The following is a 12273-nucleotide window of genomic DNA, read 5'->3' as shown; positions in this document are numbered from 1 at the left end:
TCATGTTCATCTTCAGAAACACAACTGCTGGCGCTCTTTTTAGGAGATTTGTTTCTTACTTTTTATTTGCATTAATTTATATTCATTCATTAAAAAAAAAAAATACATATATATATATATATATATATATATATATATATACATTTATGAATTAATGAATGATGAAATAATGAATATATATGTTTATGTATATATAAATAGTACTGCGCAAAAGTCTTAGGCATCCTATTTTTTTAGTACATTAGTACATTACATTTAGAACTTTGTTACAGATTATTATTTCATGACTTCTACGTTATCGAGTCAATAAAAAAAAAAAAACAGATTTCCAAACATTAGTTTTCCAGCACAAAATTAAATGTTACGGAAAAATGTTTGTATGTCAGTAAAGAAAGCAGTATATTACGTAAGACAAAAACATAATGATGGCTGCTGGGTTTTGCATTCAAAAATAAACAGTTCTGCACTCAAGTCTCAAGTCTCAGTGAACATGTGATAACTTCAACAAAATAGACTTCATGTGAAAACTATAATGATTTTTCCTGGTTGAACAAATGCACTTTTGACCATGTAGTACACAGTTATAGAAGAGATTTATTTATATTTCTTCCTCATATTGCACACAGATGAGGATGGGTTCCCTTTTGACTCTCTTTCCTCTCAAGGTTTCTTCCTCATATTGTCTCAGGGAGTTTTTCCTTGCCACTGTTGTCACTGGCTTGCTCATTAGGGATAAATTCATAAATTTAAAATGTATATCCTGAATTTATATAGTTCTCTAAAGCTGCTTTGTGACAATGTCCGTTGTTAAAAGTGCTATACAAATAAAATTGAATAGAACTGAATTGAAAAATAAGAAGCGAGTGTGACAGTCAAAGTCTCCAGAAGAACTGTGGCTGGTTCTGCAAGATGCTCAATCAAACTTACAGCTCATTTCCTCATAATCCTGCACAAACTGTACCTGAGCCTACTATATTTTTTAAAGCAAAAGACTGTCACACCAAATATTGACTTTGTTTCATTTATTGCTGTTTATTGTATAATATTTTTTAATTTCAATTACCTTTAATTTCATTATTTTTGAAGGCATCTTTACTCTACAGCATTTCTTTGCATGTGCCTAAGAGTTTTGCACAGTACTGTATATTACTGTATATACTGTCAAGATGTCCACTTGCTGTTCGCTGTTCACCATAAAGGTTTATTGCCATATAGTGATTATTATTATTATTATTATTATTAGTATATATTATTTTAACAACTACAACAACAAAAGTATAATAATAATAATAATAATAATAATAATAATAATAAATGGAAAACAGAAAAAATCAATAAAGTAAAAAGTAAAAAACAAACAAACAAAGAACACAAATAAGAAGACTATGAGTATATGAGTATTAATCAGGATTAACAAAGACCATAGAAACTTTCATACTAAACAATCCTTGTACACTTATCAAAAAATATGATTTAAGTTGTATTTATACGATTAAACCTTCCAAAACACTTGAATAAATAGCTGAAGGTTATTATCTAAGTAGCCACACTGTCACTGCAATATCCGCTTCTGTAATATATGCCAGAAGGATGTTGTGATCACATAATCCTATAAATACCTACTGCAATAACGAAACACTGATATTAAACTAAACTAAAAGAGGAGAAAGGAAAGAACGAGAGGAAGTAAATGTCAGTGAAAAGCACCAAGCACCCGCTAAGAAATCAAAAGGAGATGAAATAAAGCTCAGGTTGCAGCTGTAGTGAAAAGCGGTACAGGAGGGCAGTCAGAATGTCTCAGGGCTCAGTTGTGCTCTCTGACCCTGACGCTGATCCTGTGACCTGACCCTACACCAGGCCATGTTCCAAACCGTGGGTGCTGCAAAAGCAGAAGACCCGTGAGGCCCTTAACCCACAGACATGTAGCACACGGACTCCGATCACCGTTTCCTCACCACGTCTCCTTCTCATAGGCTTTCTCTCTTTGTTCCACCCCCCCTTACTCCTCCAGTAGGATGTCACAATAATATGTTATAAATATAGCTATTAAAAAAGCAGCTGTTTTGTGTTGCTTTGTGTGTGCTGGGTCGTCTTGCTCAGCTTGTATTGTGTCTTGTTGTGTATTTGCACTGTAATGTTTCTAATTTGCACTACATGTTGCTGTTACTACCTCCGGTACCTCTGTGTCACTTTTTCGTAATATACTGCACCCAGGGCTTGGAGCCCTCTATTTCATCCTACTGTACACTTATATATGGCCAAAATAATAATAATAATAATAATAATAATAATAATAATAATAATAATAATAATGCTTTCTATTCTATTCTGCTCTTCTCTATTCTACTCTAAATTCCACAGACAAGGTTTTAAAAAATGTGTATAGTTTACATTATGACTTTGTCTAGTGAACATTAAATTATATTAAATATTTTTAAGCCTCTAAATAAAAAAAACTTCATTTCTAAGCACTAAAACCTTTAAGTTAGCTTAATTACAAAGAATAATTTTTATCATTTAAGTTGCTTTAGATGTAAATGAACATATTAAACGAAGTACAAACGATCTCATTCTTGCCCTTTCAGAGAATTTCCATCTATTTTCGCACTTACATTTTTCTTCCTGTTATGAATTACAGTGAAGTAAAACATTCAGTCTGTCTATAAATTGTTTCATATTTCTTCCTATCTGTTTCTCCCTAGAGTTATGGAAGTGCTGCACTTCTTTGAACTTTTCTATTGGACCAGGACCATGTATCAAAGACAGCGGAGATGAACCATCAGACCACGTTAAAACACCACAGCCTTGACATAAGGCATTACGGAAAAGTGTCTCTTCTACATGTGTAACTTGTGAACAAACTAATATTTAGTACCAGATCTCAGCTGCATTACCAGTGGGTTAATTGAGAACACTCGTTCTCTTTAGTGTGGTTTATGATAGCACCGCATAAATATTTAATCCTGTCGGCTCATGGTGAAGATAAAAAATAAATAAGTCGAAGCTTCTCTTTTCCAAAACGCTGCCATTTGCCACAATTTGGTGCCAATACCCTGAGGACATGAAGGTGCGATGTTTAAAGTTTTTTTGTTGCGGTCCAGATCAAATACTAAGGCACTTATGTTGTATTTATTGTCTCTTAGTCTTCTATTTTCTTCCTAATAAATGAATGACAGACAGCTCAAGGTAGGCAGGCAACTCTTTTGTAGATGACTTTGTATTTGCCCCCCAGGGTCAGTAAGGATCAGGGTTTTTTGTTTAACTGTGATTTGTGAATGCAGAAAAGAGGAGAGAGAACACAGCTAATTGGTTTCATATGTTGTATTATTGGTTGATTTAAATAATCGCAGACATTGAGGGCTGGTGGGAGCATGACCCTCAACCTCCCGGCTGCTTATAGAGCTGCTGTGTAGACGGCGAAGTGTAAAAGCCCCCTGTTCCACACACAAACACACCATCACCTCCTAGGTTGGCTCTACTCGAAAATCTACAAATTTTTTATTGTCAAATGTTTAGGGCAAGCTATAAACAGGAAGAGTGTGTCCTACTTCTGGTAGATTCATAGTCCTTAACATCACAAAAGCAAGGTGAAAAAAAGAGCAGTAATAAATTAAATCATGGCATTAGAGGAACATCAAAAGGTGTTTTAGCTGGTGCCTCAATACGCATAAACCTTTTAAAACTTTTTTTCCTGGAAAGAACACTAAAGAAACAGTTCCACCACCCCAGTCTCATACCTGTGAGATCCCTCTTTAGCTTTCGCATGTCTTTCAAGATGTCATCAAACTTGACTTGAGCGGCGAGGAAGAAATCCTGAGGCTCGGGCAGTGGGAAAATACTCTTATCCGTCCCTGCATCCTGCGCCGAACAACAGAACACGTACTTCAGACGCAAAGCTAGCCACTACTCGTCAACAACAATTCAGCACTTGTCAGTAGTACTTACCTTATCTAGGTTTCGTAGGTAGTATGACACCACATAATCCACCAGACTGATGCGATTGTCCTGTGATCAAAATAAAGGTTTAGAGAGAGCTGTGCACTTTAAACAAAATTCAAATTGCCTGTAATACGTTGCTCGAATGTTTGAACTAAACTGAATAACAATATATTTCCCTGCAACTGAACCTACTGAATGTCTACACCAAGAACTATCTAAGTATTTTCTGAAGTTTGTTATGTTCTCACGATAGGAATCATCAGCGGGTGTTATCTTGCATATACCGTACTCAGAGCATCCAAAAATGACATAAAAATAGCATAAACAAACAATAATAAATGACATGACAATAGCTATTTATTTACTTGTTTGTTTGTTTGTTTGTTTGTTTTGTTACGTACCTCCTTCATCTTCACATGCTATGGTTACTATGGTAATATACACCTCTAAAAACCAATTGTAACATTTATGCTAGTTGATAACATAAACGGTAAAGACAAACAATTTGAAAATAAATTGTACAATTTAATTAGTAAGTCAGTAAGTAAGTAAATAAGTAACCAAGCAAATAAAGATCAACTGTATTTGAGGTTTTTTTTTTTTTGCTTTAGCTTTTTGACAGATTATTAAATCAGATTGTAACATTTAAATTGATTAGGTTGAATAAAACTTCTCTGTTTTGTTTGCCAGTGGGTCAGAGAGAAGAGATTTTCTCCTGATGAGTGATGTGGTGTAATGTGTATAATGTGTAGCATCTGTTCACATCACTTCTCTTCTCTTCCATTCCTTTCATTCTTTTTTAAATAGTTTTATACCCTTCAAACAAATTAAAACTGATGGTGAACTTCACATCATTCATTTTTCTTACTGACATGTTGCATGATAACCAAGGCAACATCAAAACCTTCATACAGGAATCCTACATACAGGCCTGGTGTAAATCGTGATATACGATTATCGTCACACCTTCATTCAAACATAATGACATAGTATCAGAAGCCTTGATTAAGAACTGCAATTATGTTTGTCTACTTATGAGCTGCCTCAGTATAAGGCATTAATATCAGCTAATCAGAAACAAGCATATTTAATGGCCATGATTAAATATTCACTCAGAATTATATTACAGCCAGCATAGCCTCTTGATGTGACTGTGAGGTTGTGTTTAACTACCCTGCTCTTGACATCCTTCAGCTTGGGAAGAATTTCTAAGCCAAAGCCGTCAGCCTGCCCTCTGGTCCTGTTCCCGCCATTCATATAGTTCCCAAAGGCCAGGACAAGACCTATCACTTCTTTAACACTGCTGCTTTCCAAGAGACCCTGCAGGGTCACACAAACACACAGACACATTACAGGTAAATCACTACAAAAAGGCAAATCATAAACAGCCAGCCTGTTCCACTAAAAAAAAAAAAAAACAGGATTGTCATTGTCGAATTATATCCATTATATTAAACATAATAATTCTCATCTCAGCATTAAAGTCTGGTAGCACTGCCTGGACGTACCTTACACACTGTGGAGATGATCTCCACTTTACCATGGATGGACGTTATGGAGTCTAGAAACACAGCCTGGAATATGATGCAGTGAGCTCGGCCAGCAAAATCCGGAATCTGGGCCAGCTCATACAGGAATCTTTTAAGAAAAACAGTGAAGGACAATAACATAACATCCATAAGAACTAGCACAAAAGTTCCTTTTTTTTCAGTTTGCATGCTAACAAGAGATTCATCACAGAAGACCTGCTTTTCAACACAAACTGCAAAATCTGGATGCAACTAAGCGCTATTAAGTGTGATTTACTTAAGGACCAAAGCTGTGAGTGTCATAGACTTATTTTCAATTTAAATAGCATACTGCTGGAATCAATAACTCGAAACCTCAAAGCGAACAAGTTAAACACTCCTGACTCACTCTCCTGAAAATGGTTTGTAGTTCTAGCAAGTAAATGAGTAAAGTTCAGTCATTACTGCTGGTGACCTTCATTTCTGATTTAAATCTTTTAACAAGAAGTTAAAACACTTTAAAGTTGTACATGCAGCTTAGTATTTCAAATACTGTCATAACCAATATAAAACTTAATTATTAAAAACTAATTTAATTGTCAACTTTATGGTGTTATATGCACTGAAAAATACTTGGAGGTGATACCATCATGCCATGAAACCAGGTTTCAGAGTTCCTTAAATCATTATTATCGTATAGTGACGTTTTAATTATATTTTGCTTTACAACAACAAACTTGAGGAATCAATTTAAACAATATTAATAAAAACACTCATAAAAAAGACATACTGTTCAGGCTTATCCAAAAGTTTGACTTCATCCTCTTTTGAGTTCTCGTAATGTTTTTTGATCTTCTCCAGTTCATCATTCTGTGCTCTCTGTAATCAAATCCAAACAATTACTGGCACAACACAATGCAACCTCTAATGATAAGCTAATAATAACCAAATCCAGGTCATAAAAGCTCAGAAAAGAGTCAAAGTAATGACTGGCACAGTAATGAAACACGGTGTTATGTCATATTGACATTAACTAAAATATAAAAACGAAAATTTAAACCAAATAAACAAAACAGCCAAAAACACTTCAGGCTTGCTATGAAATTACTCACATTCTCATATAAAGCCTCAATCGTCTCCAAATCCACTATAGAGTTGTCCACAGTAAGAACAGCTGCAACAGTAAATCAGTTTATTACAACCTCCCATACACAGATATAACAGACTTTTCAAAAAAGGCTGTATTCGTGAGAATTAGCTGTTTTGTTTTGGAATGTATGTGCATGTGTCACCTGACATCTCTGAACATTTACAGGATGTTAGGAGCCTGTTTTTACTTGGATTTATTTACTGGCAGGGTTGCAATTTCATATTTCTACACCTTATCATAATTCTGCACATACAGTACATGCTTATACTGTTTAACATCAGACCTCATAAAATAAAGTAACTAATAATGAAGAAAATGAGCATAGTGATTCGCTGTACAGTTTTATTATTTATAATGGCTTACACTGATACACTGAAAACACAATTAACCTTCATGCTGAAAACACTTTAGTCACCACAATGAAACATAAGCTCAGAATCAAACCACGGACCCTGCAGATGTGAGGTGGTAACACTACCGGCTGTGCCACCATGCCTCTGAGGTACAGTCAACCAATGAGAAATTACCATTTATTATTTACTTCCTGTTTCTGCTATCATAAAGAGAATGTGTAATTCACACTGCTGTATCTGTGTTTTTGTGTTCTCTTGTATTTTTTAAATAAACCACTGAAAAAAGAGAACACAACATACTTGAAAATACTCACAGATGGGTATTTTTATTTTTATATGGTGGACCACATACATTTTCACATGATCAATATGTATAAGTAAGATATTTTTTATAGCCTACCTGTTATCACTTCATTATCGTGTACTGCACCGATTACAGTACACTACTGTAACTAATTCAATTCAATTCAATTCAATTTTATTTGTATAGCACTTTTAACAACAGACATTGTCACAAAGCAGCTTTACAGAAATAAATGGATTCACAAAAAATATATTGTAAATATGTGAATTTATCCCTAATGAGCAAGCCAGAGGCGACGGTGGCAAGGAAAAACTCCCTGAGACAACATGAGGAAGAAACCTTGAGAGGAACCAGGCTCAAAAGGGAACCCATCCTCATCTGGGTGCAATGGATAGTGCGATTATAAATACATCCCTTCTGTTATTGTGTACTATATGGACAAATAGTGCAATTGCGCAACCAGTAAATTCATCACAGTTTTCTGGTTGGTTAACATCTATCCACTATCCACTGATAGAGTCCTGGATCTGAAGTCTATGGATTTATGGATGTATAGAATATATTCTTTCTATAGAATTATGCTTTATGAGTGATTATGAGGGAAACTAAAAGCTCACTTGTGCTCAACTTAACAATTTGAATGTATTTTTCCACTGTTCTCACTTTTTATATGGATTTCACCAACATACAAATTTCATCATTTTTGTCTAGTGCACTTCCTTAAAGAATTCCAATATATTAAGTCGAACCCTTTTTTTAAAAATTGAATTTCAATAGTGTCTGTCAGTTGATCATTGTTTCATTATGAGCAAATTTTGCTTTGGTGAACCGAGATTGTGTTTTTTTTGGATATTAAAGTCCTGATAAAAATAGGATTTCATTTCAAAAAGTGCATTTTAACCTTTGTAAAACTGTAAAAGAATGTGTACTGTGCTTTATTATGCAATGCAAGGAGGGAGATGACATGTTAATGACTTTGGTAATAGACATTAGTGCATAACACATAGGGTATTCCTCATCTTTCTGTCTTATGGTTTCACACACACACACACACACACACACACAAGCATAGGGGACTAAGCCTCTAGGCCATGGGTCATGGCCAAAAGCCTGTAATTGCTTAACCTCAAGACCCACACATGCAGAACTACCACAGTTCTATAATGATCTATATTGCTTAAGAAGAGAAGAGAAGAGCTTTTTGACTGACAGGTCCAGTATATTATGTTTCTATAACCAACAGTACATACAATTAAGTTGCACTGTGATTTTACACAGCGATGCTTTAGCAGACTGACATATTTGCTGGCTTCCCTCTGCAGACACCAGTATCCTTCATACGACAATGTGCTTATCTGCTTTCCCTGCTGAGCTTTGCAATTTGCTAACAGTCTCACTGACATCATGTACAGCAGATGTGGATCAGGTTTTTATCATGTAGAGTGTTTGATCAGTCGCACAATGATGAAGGCTGTGTGTGCTGTGACTAGGGGTAGGGGGGGCATGTTCTGGAAATTTCTTCACACCCGTAGATCAAAGGCCATCAGCTACTGCCACCTTGAGCGAGGGGCCGGTGTGTGTGTGCGCAAGTATTTGTGTATGGGAGGTCTAAGATCAGTAGCGGTCACTGAAGTCGTGCATGCAAACGTATGAGAGTCTTTTCCTCTCTACCGATTTCTATGCCTCTCTCTCTCTGTCTGTTTAATTTGCTGAGCCGGGAATCCTGCTAGCCTCGTAACATGCCTATTACAAGTCTTTCCTTTACTGTGACACTCAGACTCTGCAATTCTCCCAAACCTTACATTAAGGGATCCATACATGCTGAAACAGCGAGAGAGAGAGAGAGAGAGAGAGAGAGAGAGAGAGCATAAGCAACAGGCTGCCTGACCCAAAATGTCATGTCCAAGTGTGTGTGGCTAAGTCTGTGTGTGTGCGTGTGTGTATTCAGTGATGGTGGATTTATATACACTGAGATTATTACAGCCCCACTCCCATTAGAGCTATAGAGAGTGTCACCAGCTAAAATAACCAGATCACCCTAACTACAGACAGTCAGGCTTGAACTTGCTGTCCTCTCACTTTCTCACTTTCTGTGTCTCTCTTTTTCTTCCTAGACCTTCACCTACACACACACACACACACACACACACACATTTCCCATAGTCAAATGGGAAAAAGTCTCATGAGTCTCCATTCTCCTAAAAGCATCTATTAATGGATAAACCTTTAACAAATTCCTGCACTGCATGTTCGCTTACTCACCAGACCCCCAGACACACACACAAACACACACATTTTGTTCAAATGACACCAGCACTCACCACAGATGTAGGAATTTTATAAAAAGGCTGACTGGAAGTAAATCAAAAGACATCAATGAAAAATGGGGGAAATTACAGGTTTTTTTTTTTTACAGCATTGCTCACACATTCCCCTGCTAATAATAACTGACCCATCTGTGAGTTATCAAGTCTGAGAGAATGATTTAAGTGAATTGCTGTCCAATTAAAAGAGGGGGAAGCATTTAAGAAAGACAGGAAGTGGTTAAACGGGTTGTGTAGAGGGGTGCTGTTCTCACCTTGCTGAATGTCCTTCATCTCCAGATGAAGGCTGGATATTAGGATCCCCACTGCTTGAGAACGTTTCCCATCTAATAACTTGATTATCTGAAAGGAATACAAATAAATGCCCAAAAGTCAGGAAAGAATACACAGCCTTATTATGTTTTACGGATATACATGGAAAATATGTTCAAACAAACCAAATTAACAATTTCTGATTAATATATTAAGCACTGAATAATATTCATCATATATATATATATATATATATATATATATATATATATATACACACACACATGTGTGTGTGTGTGTGTGTAGGTGTAATGAAATGACTATCTGTATCTGTATCCAGATTATTAGTGCTCCAAATATCTGATTTAAATCCAGATTAAAATACAAAGTGGGCAAGGCTTTGGCCAGATTATTATTATTATTATTATTATTATTATTTTTTTAATAAACACTACCACTAGTGGAAACACTGGAAAACTCAGAGGTAGAAATGTCAGCATGTGAATTCTGGCTCTGAGAGTTTATCAACTTCAGCTAGTTGAGTTAATAACTAATTTAGTTGGTTCTATTTCCAAAAATATAAACAAACTAGTAGCCTCATTTAAGCCACTCTGACCGGACCAGGCAGGTACTAAGTATGAATGCTCCTGTTAATAAACATGGTCTTTCCTTGTCCCAGGAGCTTCACATCCGACTGCTCGCTCACTCCAACAGGAAAGTAAAAACATTTCCCTTGCACTACTTTTATTCGTTGGGATCCCAGTCCCGATGCACACCTCTAGTCTTAACCAGATGCCCTGTGAACCTTTCTGGCAAGTTTTCTTAAACAAAAAAATGCCTAATCATTCAACCTTATCAGACTTTGAAGCTCACATATAGCAATATATTTCAGCACTGATAAAACAGTATAAAACTTCTGTTGGGAATAAAAGAAAGAAAACATGGAATCATAAAAGGACATCTTTTGGCTCTGGACAAGCAGGCTAAGAGATTTTATAACAAACTATAAATTTACAGGATTTTTATTTGTCCCTACACATGGTCACAATTACATACGAGTGACTATCCCCATAAAGGACAAAACAGATTTTGGCAAGTTAAAGCCCCACTTTAAAAGTTAATGTCTCAGACTTATTCATTAGGTAGCAGTTGAGCACTCTTGCAGGCACTGAGGTACCAAAGGCGTTCAGTGGGAATCAGCAAGAGGGGTCTTTAAAGTGAGTATTGCATTACAGCCAGCAAAGTGGGCATGCTGCTACTGCATTCATTATTAATGTCACCGGGGATCTCCCCTGGCCTCCCCTCCCACAGACACTGCAAGAGCGGGAGCGCCTCTCTTAACACCTCTAATGAACTAGCGTGTTAAAGCTAACCAGCCTTATAAATCATGCGTTGTACTATGACCGAGTGGGGCTAGCACTCAACAGAGCTAATGGATTAGGTACTGTGGAAAACTAGCATAGCTTGAATATTACGGATAGAAGAGAATCTACCAAGTCTTTAGAAGTCATGAAGGCAAACGAATTCCACAGCAGAAAGCGATATATATTAGGTTAAATAAAAATATCTGCCTGTGAAATTTCCAGGTTGCTGACTGCATAAAAATAAGAATAATCAAATTATTAAGCTTACACTCTGAGACACTAACCACTATCAGTTACAAGTTTTGTCTATTATATTCATTCATCCATTCATCCAGTGCTTTTCCTGATGGTGGTCTCGGTGGTAACAGGCTGAGAAGGTCAACCCAAACTTCTCTAACTCCAACCACATATTCCAGCTGCTCCTGTGAGATCTCTAGACATTCCCAAGCCAACTGTGAGATACAATTTCTCCTGGGTCTCCATCCAGTGGGACGTGCCTGATACAGCCTTACCTGGATCCGATTCAGGAATATCCTTGTAAGGTGCCCAAACCACCTTCACTGTCCCCTCTCAATTCAGAGCAATGGTTCTACTCCAAAGTTTTCTCAGACTGCTGAACTCCTCACACTATCGCCATGTGTAAGCCCCGCAACCCTATGGAAGAACTTCATTTTCTGCCGCATGTACTTGCATGTACCTTATTGAAAATTGAAAATAAGGTACGTCTATGCAAAATCTATGCAAAATCAAGATAAAAATTTCAGGAACCCAATAATGATTCCAAGCATATAATCTCATCTGTGATACATGATGGATGTATATCTGTGACTGCTAGGGGAGCCAGTAGGACAGGCTCACTAAGCTTTACTCATGATATAACTAAAAATGTCAGGACTATGAGGATTTCAGGACACAAATGTCCTTGTTCTCATTTCTGAAAACGTAGATGTATAGAAAACCTAGAAGTCACTATGCAAAAGCACAAAGACCTAAGACACAATACTAACACAACTGTGGACTTTGTAAGTAGAGAAAATAAAAATGTAGCAGCGAGAGCTTGGACAAGCACCAGCTGTGAA

The 12273-nt window shown here is 36.5% G+C and overlaps 1 protein-coding gene across 3 annotated transcripts in view; it reads right to left on the bottom strand.

The window, feature by feature from the left end:
• LOC113529967 (formin-1) overlaps nt 1–12273 on the bottom strand; it is a 76571-nt gene that overhangs the window by 27387 nt on the left and 36911 nt on the right. For all 3 annotated transcript variants that reach the window (XM_053237642.1, XM_034308304.2, XM_053237641.1), the window contains 7 exons: nt 9833–9920; nt 6560–6621; nt 6238–6326; nt 5448–5577; nt 5113–5259; nt 3946–4005; nt 3738–3858 (listed from right to left, as the gene is read on the bottom strand). In XM_053237642.1, coding sequence (XP_053093617.1) covers nt 3738–3858; nt 3946–4005; nt 5113–5259; nt 5448–5577; nt 6238–6326; nt 6560–6621; nt 9833–9920 — 697 coding nt within the window. The remainder of the gene's footprint in view (nt 1–3737; nt 3859–3945; nt 4006–5112; nt 5260–5447; nt 5578–6237; nt 6327–6559; nt 6622–9832; nt 9921–12273) is intronic.

This window comes from Pangasianodon hypophthalmus, chromosome 10, assembly GCF_027358585.1.
Source record: "Pangasianodon hypophthalmus isolate fPanHyp1 chromosome 10, fPanHyp1.pri, whole genome shotgun sequence".
Lineage (NCBI taxonomy): Eukaryota > Metazoa > Chordata > Actinopteri > Siluriformes > Pangasiidae > Pangasianodon > Pangasianodon hypophthalmus.
This window is presented reverse-complemented; position numbering and strand designations above follow the sequence as displayed.